This window comes from Budorcas taxicolor, chromosome 1 (assembly GCF_023091745.1).
Source record: "Budorcas taxicolor isolate Tak-1 chromosome 1, Takin1.1, whole genome shotgun sequence".
Classification (NCBI taxonomy): Eukaryota; Metazoa; Chordata; class Mammalia; order Artiodactyla; family Bovidae; genus Budorcas; species Budorcas taxicolor.
Window position 1 is genome coordinate 182847112 of NC_068910.1, and position 12951 is coordinate 182860062.

The following is a 12951-nucleotide window of genomic DNA, read 5'->3' on the forward strand; positions in this document are numbered from 1 at the left end:
AGTAAGCCAGAAAGAAAAACACCAATATAGTATACTAATGCATATATATATGGAATTTAGAAAGATGGTAATGATAACCCTGTATGTGAGACAGCAAAAGAGGCACAGATGTATAGAACAGTCTTTTGGATTCTGTGGGAGAAGGAGAGGGTGGGATGATCTGAGAGAATAGCATTGAAACATGTATAATATCATATGTGAAACAGATCACCAGTCCAGGTTCAATGCATGAGACAGGGTGCTCAGGGCTGGTGCACTGGGATGGCCCATAGGGATGGGATGGGGAGGGAGGTGGGAGGGGGGTTAAGGATGGGGAACACATGTAAACCCATGGCTAATTCATGTCAATGTATGGCAAAAACCACTACAATATTGTAAAGTAATTAGAATCCAATTAAAATAAATAAAAAAAAAATTCGGTTGGCTGTACCAGGTCTTAGCTGCAACACAAAGGATCTTTGGTTGCAGCATGTGGGATCCAGTTCCCTGACCAGGGATTGAACCCAGGCCCCCTACATTGGGAACATGGAGTCTTAGCCACTGGATCCCCAGGGAAGTTCCTCACTTTCCTCTTTTGAACTAACAATGCCTCATCTTGGCCTTTGGCCTCTATTTTGTATTCACTATTTTGTCCTGGTGATGGAGTTCCTGAAGTCCTGGCTCCACTTAGCCAATCAATCAGTCCTCCCCTTACCCACCTGGCCAGTGCCACCTGCTATTCAAGGGCTAGACTTATTCAGAATCCTATCCCTCCTTCTGTAAGATAATCAGACCAGAAAGTTCATCTAACATGCTTTCAGGCCTGCAAAAACTCATCTTGGGATCTCGCTGGCAGACCACTGCTTGTCCTGTGCCCTCTTCAACTGGGTACGTTTCTCTCAGTAAACCCAGACTCTCTCAATCTTGCTTCCCCACTCCGCTTGCCAAGTCCCTTTATCTTCTGTTCCTTTGTTTTTCTTTCTTTCTTCTTTTTATTCTTTTCCCAGGCTTTAGGTCTCTCTTGGCCCATGCTGGCATTGCTCTGCCCGACAGCAATACTCGGGAATAAAAAGATGCGCGCGATGCATCGGACATTCGCGACATGCATAATATTTTGCTTTACTTCCCTAATGGGGAAACCAAGCATGCTTCTGATAACCATCTCAGCCGCTTCGTGTGGTTCTTCTCCGGTATCCTGGGAGGGGGCTTGCTGGTAAGTCGTTCAGAAATCATTACAGCCTTGAAAAAGAAAAATTTCTTTCCTGTTAGATGAGATGTTTTCATGGAAAGTTTTCTATAAAGCATGTTTCCAAATCCAGGATTTTTGTTCATTCTTATTTTGAAAACTTATCAAGGAACGTTGAGATCGGTTATAGGGCATTCATTTTACTAGAGGTTGGTTCACAAAATCCCCATTTCAACTATCTTTTTGCTAAATTCCCTTTGTATTGACTAATGCCACCTTTGTGTTGGTGCCAGATTTGTTTTGGAGGCAGATGTCTGGGAAGGCTGAACAGTAGGTGTGTCCTGCTGAGCACACCAGAGGCAGAGGAAAGAAGGCAACCCTGTCATTTTCCCAACAGCCTCCTTAAATCTGTGAGTGATGGCTCCTACACCCTTTAACAGACAGGGACAGGAGCTAACAACTCCGGAGACTGCTTCAGGTCTCAGATTAAATCAGCACAGAGGTGGAAGTGAACACAGAGGCCTCAGCCTGGAAGCCGTCCAGAGAGCTGCGTGGAGCAGACTTGCAGCCTCCACCAGGGCTGTCACACTGCGGTCGCTTGGCATTTACTGGAAAGTTGAATTAGACTTTCCTGTGGGTTTTTTTTTTTTTTTTTTTTAATCCTGTGAAGGAGTTACACAGTGAATTCCTTGTGGAGGATTAATCATCTTCTCTCTCGCCTATAACAGAGGCTGTTTCTCAGGTCCTGCCCCTGGTTTCCTTTGTCCCAAGGATTTCATTTGGAGGGCGGGACACTCTCCCTACCAACCCTCGGCCCCCGCCCCGCAACTGGAGCCTGCAATCAGGACCAATGAAAACCAAGTACCTCATCCACCGGTGGTGAATAAGAACTCAGAGTATTTAAGAGGTTGCAGGAATGGGCTGAGAACTGTTTCTGCTTTCTCCTGCAGACGCGGCACGCTCTCCTCTGATCAAGGCCATCACCGAGCCCAGCCGCGGAGTAAAGGGAGGGGGGACATAAACTCCACCACCATGTGCTACGGAAGATGCGCGCGATGCATCGGACATTCGCTGGTGTGGCTCGCCATCCTCTGCATTGTCGCTAATATTTTGCTTTACTTCCCTAATGGGGAAACCAAGTATGCTTCTGATAACCATCTCAGCCGCTTCGTGTGGTTCTTCTCCGGTATCCTGGGAGGGGGCTTGCTGGTAAGTCGTTCAGAAATCATTACAGCCTTGAAAAAAATTTCTTTCCTGTTAGATGAGATGTTTTCATGGAAAGTTTTCTATAAAGCATGTTTCCAAATCCAGGATTTTTGTTCATTCTTATTTTGAAAACTTATCAAGGAACGTTGAGATCGGTATAGGGTATTCATTTTACTAGAGGTTGGTTTACAAAATCCCCATTTCAACTGCCTTTTTGCTAAATTCTCTTACTTTACAGCTGGAAACAGAGGCTAGCTTTTCAATCAGATTTGAGAACCTCTAGAGTTTCTAGCCCTGCAGCCAGTACTCATTTCACATCCGCTCTGGGAAACGGGGAGGAGTCCGATAGTTCTCTGTCTAAATCAACAGAGTTTTGGATACAAATTCTTTGCTGTTTGTTCTCAAGCGTCTGTGACAAGGAAAAATAATGAATTGTGAGAGTGCTGCTATTTAGAAAGGACTATACATTTTCTCCTTTATGTAAGCCTGGGGTGTGGTGTTTAGGGAAAATCCTTCAGTTAGCAGCAAATCACTGTCTGAAGCTAATAGTGGAATGTGTTGTTTTTTCCAAAGTTTGTTTTTAAGTGAAGTGAGAGGAATTTGCCTGCCAGCCTGGGTGCTGAAAGTATTAGCTTCGACCATAGCCTGGAAAGAATGTGGGCAAACTTGGGTTTGCCACTTTGAAATGCTGGGATTGAGAATTTTGAAGAGAAGTTTTATGGAACTGCTAATACCATACAGAATATTTTTCTTAGTCCAGTAAAGGATATTTAAACTTAATACACTAACTCTGGTATGGCAAATCTGCTTTGAATTTAAGCATTACTATCATGCTAACATAATCACTTGTTTTGTTTTGTTTTTTTCCTCCCACTAGTTCTCAAGTCAGTTTTTGTCTTGTTTTGTTTCACTGAGGTATAGTTAATTTCATAATCATTTGTCTTTAATACAATACCTTGCTTGTTTAAACTTCTTTTGATCTTGAACTCAAAGGGTTTCAAGCTCATTTTAAGAGCTTTATTGTGACATTACAACCATGCAATGGTGTCTTCAGTGAAGCAGTGCACCTTTACTCTACTGAGTTTTCTTCTCTCTTGTTTATAAAATTTTTTTTTTAGTTATTCTCTTAAAGTTTTGTTGTTCTCCTCCATGCTTTACAAGGGTAAACAAACCAACCAACCAACAGATTTAAAGACAGGGTTTAATATCTTCAAAACAGTTTGCATCTGGAACTAAGTTATGAACTCTTATGGAATTAACACATTTATGGGTTATTATTTTACCCCTCCCATGCTATATCCTGACCCTACCTAATGTGACACACTACATAAAAATAATCAGATATTACACTTTAAAGGTTTTTCTCTTCTCAGAGTTTATGTTCTCTGAGATATTTGCTCAGCCTAACCCAAAGACGTTCAGCAATATCAGAAAGAAAAATGTTTTACCAAAAGATGCTTAGATTGACTGACCCTTATGGACCCGGGGAAAGTCAATGATTTCGATTTGCATGCTTTCTAACCAGATGTTCCTGCCAGCATTCACCTTCATTGGGCTGGAACAGGAAGACTGCTGCGGGTGCTGTGGCCATGGAAACTGTGGCAAAAGATGTGCGGTAGGTCCTCCTGCTCTGGTGGGGAAATGGTCCCTAAGGGGTAGCTGCGATGTTCTATGCCTCACTTCTGGTGGTCCTCCCTCCCCTAGATGCTGTGTTCTATACTGGCTGCACTCATTGGAATTGGAGGCTCTGGCTACTGTGTCATTGTGGCTGCGCTGGCCTTAGAGGAAGGACCAAGATGCATGGATGCCAGTGGCCAGTGGAACTATACCTTTGCCAACACAGAGGGAGAGTAAGTGATTGTACCCAATAAGACTGCACATTCTTATCCACCACGTGTGTATAGTAGTAAACCCACCAGATTAAAAAGGCATCAACCATTCGTTCATCTATCCTCTTGCCAGGTTTATTCTCACTGACTGGGGGACAATTCAGGCAATGGGTATCAGAGGATGGATTCCCATTCTCTGACCCAGAGAAACTTTTTAATGGATTCACTGGCTCATTCCTCTTGATGACATGTGAAGGGACGTCCACTATTGCTCCTCTTTTACAGATGAGGGTATGGAGGCCCAGGGAGATCAAGTAACTTATCTAAAGTCACATTGCTAAGATGTGACAGTCAGGATTTGAACCCAGGCAGCCTAGCTATAGCGCCTGTGCTTGTATAGTGTGTATACTGTGCCAGAGCAATTGTCTGATTCTACTATTTAGAAGAAAATCTTATGGAATCCTTATAAAGCACCAGTGAAAGCCATATGGATTTAACCACAGCCCAGGGTCAATCATACTACCAACACACACACACTCACATATAACATAGCAATTATGTATAATACACCCTTTATTCAAAGTGGTCAGGCTGTATAAGACAGCTCTTATTCATGACTTTAACATTGGGAAAATCCAAATGGCTCCACTGTTTTATGCTGATACTGTATTACTTATCCATTATTGAGAAAAGGACAGAAATAGCTGATAGAATCTGATGTACATAATGATAAATGAATGACATATTGAATTTTGAAAGCTTTAGTCATGGGATTCATGAGTGAAAATAGTATGAATCATGAATTTGAATTGCTCATATACTTTCAGAAATGTTTGTCTCTCATGAATTTTGTGGCATGGAGTGATATCTTAAGATCGTGAATATGGAATTAGATCGATCCTGAGTTCAATTCCAATGGCACCCCACTCCAGTACTCTCGCCTGGAAAATCCCATGGACAGAGGAGCCTGGTAGGCTGCAGTCCATGGGGTCTCGAAGAGTTGGACACGACTGAGCGACTTCACTTTCACTTTTCACTTTCATGCATTGGAGAAGGAAATGGCAACCCACTCCAGTGTTCTTGCCTGGAGAATCCCAGGGATGGCAGAGCATGGCGAGCTGCCATCTATGGGGTCGCACAGAGTCGAACACGACTGAAGCGACTTAGCAGCAGCAGCAGCAACAGAGTTCAATTCCAGCTCTGAATTTACTGTCTCAGTAACTAGCAAAAGGTGAATTGAGCTCTCTGCTTCTCAGTTATTTTATCTGTAAAATAAAACCAATGACAGTTGTCAGGATAAGTTACTATATGTAAAATATTTGTCACAAAAGCTGACAGAATGAGCACTGCCATCTTATTACAGCTTGCAATGGGTACAGCCCAATGATATCTTCTGAAGGAAAACAGTGCTCACTGGAATTTGAAATTTTGGTGTTTAAAATTGTTATTGATCATGATTTCTCAGATCATACTTTTCATGCTTTGTTCTGAATATACTGAATGTACCAGTAGAAACTGGTTACTCCTGTATTCAAAAACATGTGATCTATGACACAAACCCACCTCTAAAAAAACATTATGATTCATCCAAGGAGAGGTGATTCATCAGCTATAAAGTTAAAGGAAAATTTATAGCTGATTATTCGATCTCCCCTCTCATGGATCCAATCAACTTCTGCAAGAAACCTCCAGTTTCTATGTCATTCCACATTTCTACTTCTTCAGAGATTTCAGTATGGGAAATAACAAGCCAGTGGTTAGTTGCTTAATAGCCAAGTAGAGCCAAAGAACTGTTTTCCATTGTGTCCTGAAATTATGGATTTTTGTTTAAATACAGGGTCAGAAGAACAGAATTTTTTCATAGTCAATCATAATTCCATCAATCAAATTGGATTTCTGATTGGCTCCATTGACCATTCCAAAATGAGGGCTCTAATCCCCAGTCCCTTTGTTCTGTTGTGGTGGGAAGACATTGCAAGGAAAGAATTACTCCAGATCTCTGAATGGAATTAAGTTAATCCTAGAATTTCCCATATGATTGAATCCTATTTTATTAAGGATATGTATATTCAGATAATGACTCCAGTATGGTTTGCTGAGGCTTCCCTGGTGGCTGAGTGGTAAAGAATCTGCCTACAATGCAGGAGATATGGGCTCAATCCCCTGGAGAAGAAAATGACAGCCCACTCCAGTATTCTTGCCTGGAGAATCCCACGGACAGAGGAGCTTGGCAGGCTATAGTCTATGGGGTTGAAAAAGAGTTGGACATGACTTAGCAACTAAACAATAGCAGATGGTTAGCTAACATTTCACAGAATGACTTCAGATTGCTATTTGTCATTCAATCCCTTCTTCCATTGTGTTGAATACTTACTATGGGCCAGGTACTGGTCTAGGGATTGAATAGACAATGATGAACAGCTCTAGTTCCTGCCTTCATGGAGCTCAGACTTGTGGACTAGATACATAAGCAACTCTTCTCCTTTGCCCAAGTTACGTGTCCTTCCTCTGTGACCCTTTGACACTTAGTTTACCTGATCAAGATATTGGTTGCTTTCAGATTGCCTATCATTCCTTCTCTTAAGAAATGCTTTTCCAGGACAGAGTTCAGGCTATTCTATCCCTAGACTTGTCTAGATGTCTAACTCACACTGAGTGCTCAACAGTCTTTGCTGAATTTTCTATTAATTATTGCAACAAGATCTGGGCTAAATTCCTTATTCTGCAGAAAGACTTGGATTGGAAGCATCTGATATAAGGCATTGAATTAATCTTTTTTTTTTTCTAGATGAAAAAACATGGCCCAGAAGTATGTTTATGAGACATCCCATTGGTGTGGCTGTGTGTCAGAAGTTTCTCTTTTTATCCACAGTTACCTCCTGGATAGCTCCACATGGTCCCAATGTGTCGAACCCAAGCATATAGCGGAATGGAATGTCTCTCTGTTTTCTATCCTCTTGGCACTTGGTGGGATTGAATTCATCTTGTGTCTCATTCAAGTAATAAACGGAATGCTTGGAGGTGTCTGTGGTTATTGTTCCTCTCGCCAACAGGTAAGAACCTGTGTAAAAATGCACCATTGTTTTCATCCTAGAGACGTGAAGACAAAAATTAAACCCTGCTCAACCTACTAGTGTTTATTCCATTTTTGTGGAAAAGCATTTACAGCAGTGGGTTTTCTTTTTAACTGTTTACTTTATACTGGGGTAGAGCCAATTTACAGTGTTGTGATGGTTTCAAGTTGACAGCAAAGGGACTTAGTCATATATATACATGTATCTCTTCTCCCCCAGACTCCCTTCCCACCTAGGTTGCCATATAACACTGAGCAGAGTTCCTTGTGCTATATAGTAGGACCTTGTTGGATATCCATTTTAAACATAACAGTATGTATGTATTGACCCCAAACTCCCTAACTATCGCTTCCCTCATTGGGTTTTGCTCTCAATGGTAAGCTTCCTTGAGAGTCACAGTTACTGAGTTATCTTGGTTCTTTGTAGTTGGCTCTGTGTAAATAAGACAATATCACCCATAGACAAGGTGCTTCTTCAGGGATCTAACCCACTACCCCTTTCGCTACCCCTGCTCAGACTGCAGAGACACAAAAGAAATGTTCTCTCTCTGCCTGTTCTCACATTCCCAACTAGTATACACAAGTAACTGCTATCACCCATTGCCCTAGGCATCATGTTAAACCCCTGTTCCAGAAGAGCGTATGATGCAGAGATTAAGCAATGATTCTAAGATTACCTAGTCAGGAAGCAACAGGCTTCAAATGCCACGGCTCCTGCTCTTAACCTGTATGCAGGACTTGCCGTTCTGTTGGGTTTCTACAGTTCCTTCCTAATAAGGAGTCACAAAAATACCCAAATAGCTAAGCATAGAGAATCACTAGTAGCCTTTGAATAACAGCTTATTAAAAACCTTTCACTGTGAAAGAAAACCAGGAAGCGCTTGTTTCCTGGGGATGTGATTTGGAAAAGAAATATGCATTTGTTAGTAGTGGGGAAAGATCTTGTTTTTATATTTTTGTAAAAAAACATATATTACTGAACTGATAGAAGTCCAGCTTTGGTCAGATTTGCGGGAAAGGGAGGGTTGTTTTATGTCTTGTTCTGTAAAGCAGGATTAGGAAAACTGAAACTTACTTAATTTGTATTTTCCTAACCATTTACTTCTCTGGGTCAAGGTTTCCTAACTTTCCTTGAAAGTAAGACAAAGCCTAAGCCTAATAAAAAATGAAAACCCCATGGCTATCATGAAAAGTTTTGCTCTAAATAGATGGAAACTTTCTATAATTTTTGAGGGGAAGCTAAAATAAAAATCTAGATGTCCTTATCAGGCAAATACAGCAAGATTAATAATTGCTTTGGGAGCCTGCCAAATTTCCGAGAAAACAGCAGAGTGGAAAACTTTCAATATGGAATTGTTTCCAGGCAGTACGCTTGGGCAGAGGCAAAGAAGGCTCTTAGGATTACTATAATATAACCTATCTTTAGCCTTGAGTTTCCTACAAGGCGAGAGTATAAACTGGGTGAGACCCCATTGTACTTCAGCACTGGTACATTTTGGGGACAGGTATTCACCTGCCAAAGCAGGATCCCTGGCTCAGGAAGATCCCCTGGAGAAGGAAATGGTAACCCACTCTGTTTTTCTTGCCTGGAGAATCCCATGGACAGAGGAGCCTGGCTGGAGTTAAACAAGACTTAGTGATTAAACAACAATATAATGTGTCAATGACTAAAATTGCTCTAGTGGTTTGGCAGAATGACACTCTTCCAGGTTAAGGGAGCCAAGAGTCCTACTGGGTTTCCCAGTTACTATAGGGGTGGTTTCTTCCCAGACACTGCAGGTCAGATCTGTTATGTTTGTTTGCAAGACAAAAGACAGTTTCAAAGAGCAAGAGTTTTAGTATAGATTGGTCAACTCTGTATGTAGCATTTAATTCAAAAGTTGCCCACATTGAGTTGGCACCAATGTAAAACTCCCATGACATTATTTCTTAAATCCTTGAGGTTAAAAACCCACCGGAACATATAAAAGCCAGCCAGGCCTTGTAAGCTGCACTTTCCATGGCCTCTTTCTTCAGCTTTTACTTGGGAAGGACAATGGTCCGGTTTGTTTAGGAAACATTTTATGAGCATTGTCTAAGCTCTCATTGTTGTTGGCCCAACCCCTGCTGAAGCTGAGATTGGTCTGCTTTATGTTTGCTTAAAACAGATTTAAAGCACCGAAATGTCATCACTGTTTGTTTAGCCTGATCAGAACCTGATACTTATTTCATTTTCTTTACAGCAATATGACTGCTAGAAGAACTACCCCAAGACAAACCCAAAATCTTCCTCTGTGTCACTATAATTTATATATTTTACTTGTATTAATTTGTAAAACTTTATACTAGTGTATCATACACTATGTGTTCTACTTTTATAAGTGTGCATAAAGACTGGCATCTTCTCCAGACATTGGTGTTTGAACTTAGCAGAGAAATTCTGTTTTTTTTTTTTAAGAGTAAGAAAATAAACCACACTCTGGAGTTAATTTAACAGACTGACAGTGTCCAGCCTACTTGAGATAAACTCTGGCTGAAATCATGTTTTTGAGAAACATTACAATGATAAATATCACATTCCAGTTGCTATTCTATATATTTATATGTGCATGTGTTTATTAAATGAAAGATTTCTAGTTGCTTTTTTAAAGACCATTAAGAAGAAAATCCAACAACCTGAAAAGATATATTTTTTCACTGTTTATATGGTGTTTCCCATTTGTATGCAAAGCTCCAACAAGGGGCCTTTTGAACTGATTCATGTTATGAAACAGACATGTAATTCCCCAGGTTGGGGGTTGAGGGGCAGATTGAGAATACTTGAATCTAAATGAATGAGTCAAAATAGGCAAAGCAGTGAGTTATTACAAGGACTAACAAATCCTGGATTTTTATGACATGTGGAAAACTTTTTGGCCTTCAAAGACAAGATTGAGGATCGTGGATGTAAAAAGAGAAAGGCCTGGACAAGAAGAAAGATGGGAAATGGAATAAAGCAGTTGATCATCATGGGAATATAGGGAAGGAGGGGTGGGAGGACCATGAGGAAATACCCCCAAATTTACTTGTTTCAGTACAGCAAATAAAGTATTCACTACCATTTTGTTGTTTGGTTTCATCGTCCTTTGTTTCATGTTCCTCTTTTTTCTTCCTGTTTTGTTTTGTTTTTTTTTTCAGTCTGCAGATTGTATGGCCTCCATTGCTAGGGGCTTTGTGTCTTCTGGTTTCTTAATCACTTTCTCTTCTTCAGCCTCTTTCTCCTTTTCTATCTTCCTCTGCTATCCATGCATTTGGGCCATCCACCTCATCAGGCAACTTTCCTTTGCCTTGGGTGCTCCAGACAGCAGGCTCCTCTGGAGGTAACAGACGTTTTCTCGCTTTACATCTCGCATCTGTTATATTGTTAGGTTCTTTCAAGTGACAAGAGTCCCCTGCCCTACTGGGAACTGTATACAGAAACTGTCTGCATTTGGTGTTTACTGGCCTAGGCAACAGACAAACTAGTTAGTTAATAAAGAAGCCTCACTGGCTGTTAGACAGCAGAGCGCCTCCTGAGACCAAGGTATCCTGCCTAAAGGGTTCTAATCTTTCTTGTGCCTTGGTCTTTCAGGCAGTCTGCTGAAGGTTATGGACTCTTTTGAAGAATACTGTTTGAAATGCAAAAAACAAAGACGTAGGATAAGAAAGTAAACCCAGATATTGACTATTGTAACAAAATATTTTTTAAAATCATAAGATAGTTGTCTTGCAAGGCAGCTCCATCACACCAGCACCTGTAGACAGGAAAGCAGTGATCAAGAGTGATCTAGCAGTGGGCTAAAGGGGGGTGTCTAAGAACTACTGTACTTCTTTATTAATTTATTTGGCTGCATGGGGTCTTCATTTCAGCATATAGGATCTTTAGCCCTGCTGGGTAGGATTTTTAGTTGTGACATATAAACCCTTTGGTGAAGCATGTGGGATCTAGTTCCCTGACCAGGGAGCAAACCTGAGTCACCTGCATTGGGAGCATGGAGTCTTAGCCACTGGACTACCAGGCGAGTCCCAAAACTACTGTACTTTTGAAATACAATTCCAATTGAAATGATATTTTGAGATATATCCAACAATTTCGATGTGATACAAAAAGATGTGTAATTTCGTGTTGTTGTTCAAAGTACAATCAGTATCCTGATTCTGCTGTGACTTCTTCCATGCAGTCACAACAAAGGATATATTAATACTAAATTTTCATTAGAGGTTAATAAAAACAATGATAAAATTTGTTTCCATCCAAGTTTAACAACTTCCCTCACCATAGATAGCAATCCATGGGCCTCTTAGGAGTCCTTAGGCACTAGGTTACCCAGGTGGCGCTAGCAGTAAAGAACCCACCTGCCCATGCAGGAGACATAAGAGATACAGGTTAGATCACTGGGTTGGGAAGATTCCCCTGGAGGAGAGCATGGCAACCCACTGCAGTATTCTTGCCTGGAGAATCCCTTGGACAGAGGAAACTGACAGGTTACAGTGCATAGGGTCACAAAGAGTTGGACACGATTGAAGCGACTTAGCATGCACACGCATAAGAACTCCTGCAATAGAAAGAGAAAAACAAATATCATATATTAACATATGTATATGGAATCTTAAGAAATGGTAAGATGATCCTATTTGTAAGACAGGAGTAGAGATACAGACGTAGAGAGTGAACGTGTGGACGCAGAGGGGGGAGGAGAAAGTAGGAGAAATGGAGAAAGTAGCATTGACATATATACACTACCGTGTGTCAAATAGATTTATAAAGCAATTATACTCCAACTGAAAGAGATACACAAAGACTTAAAAAAAGAACCCCTACAACAGAGGATCCAAAAAAGAGGCATAAAGATCCACTGATTAAGCACTTTTTCCCCCTAAATCTACCCTCAAAGGAAATGGCAATAACGATTATTAATCATGACAGTAATAATAGCACCTCAACTGAGTTCCTTCAACGTGTTCATTGCTCTGCTTAGTTTCTATACGTATTGTTTCCTTGAAATCTCTTAACAGAGAGGTGGTGCATGTCTCTGAGGTGGTGCATGTCTCCTGTTTATAGAGTCGAAGGTCAGAGAGGTTGACTAGTCTGCCCCATGTCACATTTTGCAAGTGAAGAAAACATGCTTAAATCCAGGTCAGTCTAACATGAAAACCCACTAGTTTCCTTGGCCACCTCCTCTTTCTCTGCTGTCCCTGCCCAGATGCTGGAGTCTTATCTCTGGAACTCAGACTCTTCCCCCACCAAAGGGGGCTTTGGCAGGCTCCTGTGACCCTTTGGAAAAGGGTCTCATTGGAAAATGAAACTCATTGGAAATGACTCTGATGCTGGGAAAGACTGAAGGTAGAGGAGAAGAGGGCAACAGAGGATGAGATGGTTGGATGGCATTACAGTTCAACAGACGTGAACTTGGGGCAAACTCTGGGAGATGGTAAGGGACAGAATCCTGGCATGCTGCCATCCATGGGGTCTCCAAGAGTCAGATACTACTTGGCAACTGAACAACAAAAGCGACCCTTTAGTCATCCCCCTCAGAGCCCAAATTTGAGTGGCTCAAAGTTTCTCCTAGTTTGTAGATCCTTTAACAGAAATTGTCCAGAGGAAATAGCTTACACAAATTCCCTTCTACCCTCGTTTATTTCTATTCATAGCTCATATTCTGCATCTGTCACATTCTAAA

The 12951-nt window shown here is 41.2% G+C and overlaps 1 protein-coding gene across 1 annotated transcript; it reads left to right on the plus strand.

Annotated features, from left to right (window-relative positions):
* Positions 1-2050: 2050 nt before the first annotated feature.
* Positions 2051-10352, plus strand: TM4SF1 (transmembrane 4 L six family member 1). Its single transcript, XM_052639281.1, has 5 exons — positions 2051-2374; positions 3897-3986; positions 4076-4221; positions 7073-7253; positions 9496-10352. The coding sequence occupies exons 1-5, from the start codon at positions 2198-2200 to the stop codon at positions 9508-9510; spliced, it is 609 nt and encodes a 202-aa protein (XP_052495241.1). The 5' UTR covers positions 2051-2197; the 3' UTR covers positions 9511-10352.
* Positions 10353-12951: the final 2599 nt, after the last annotated feature.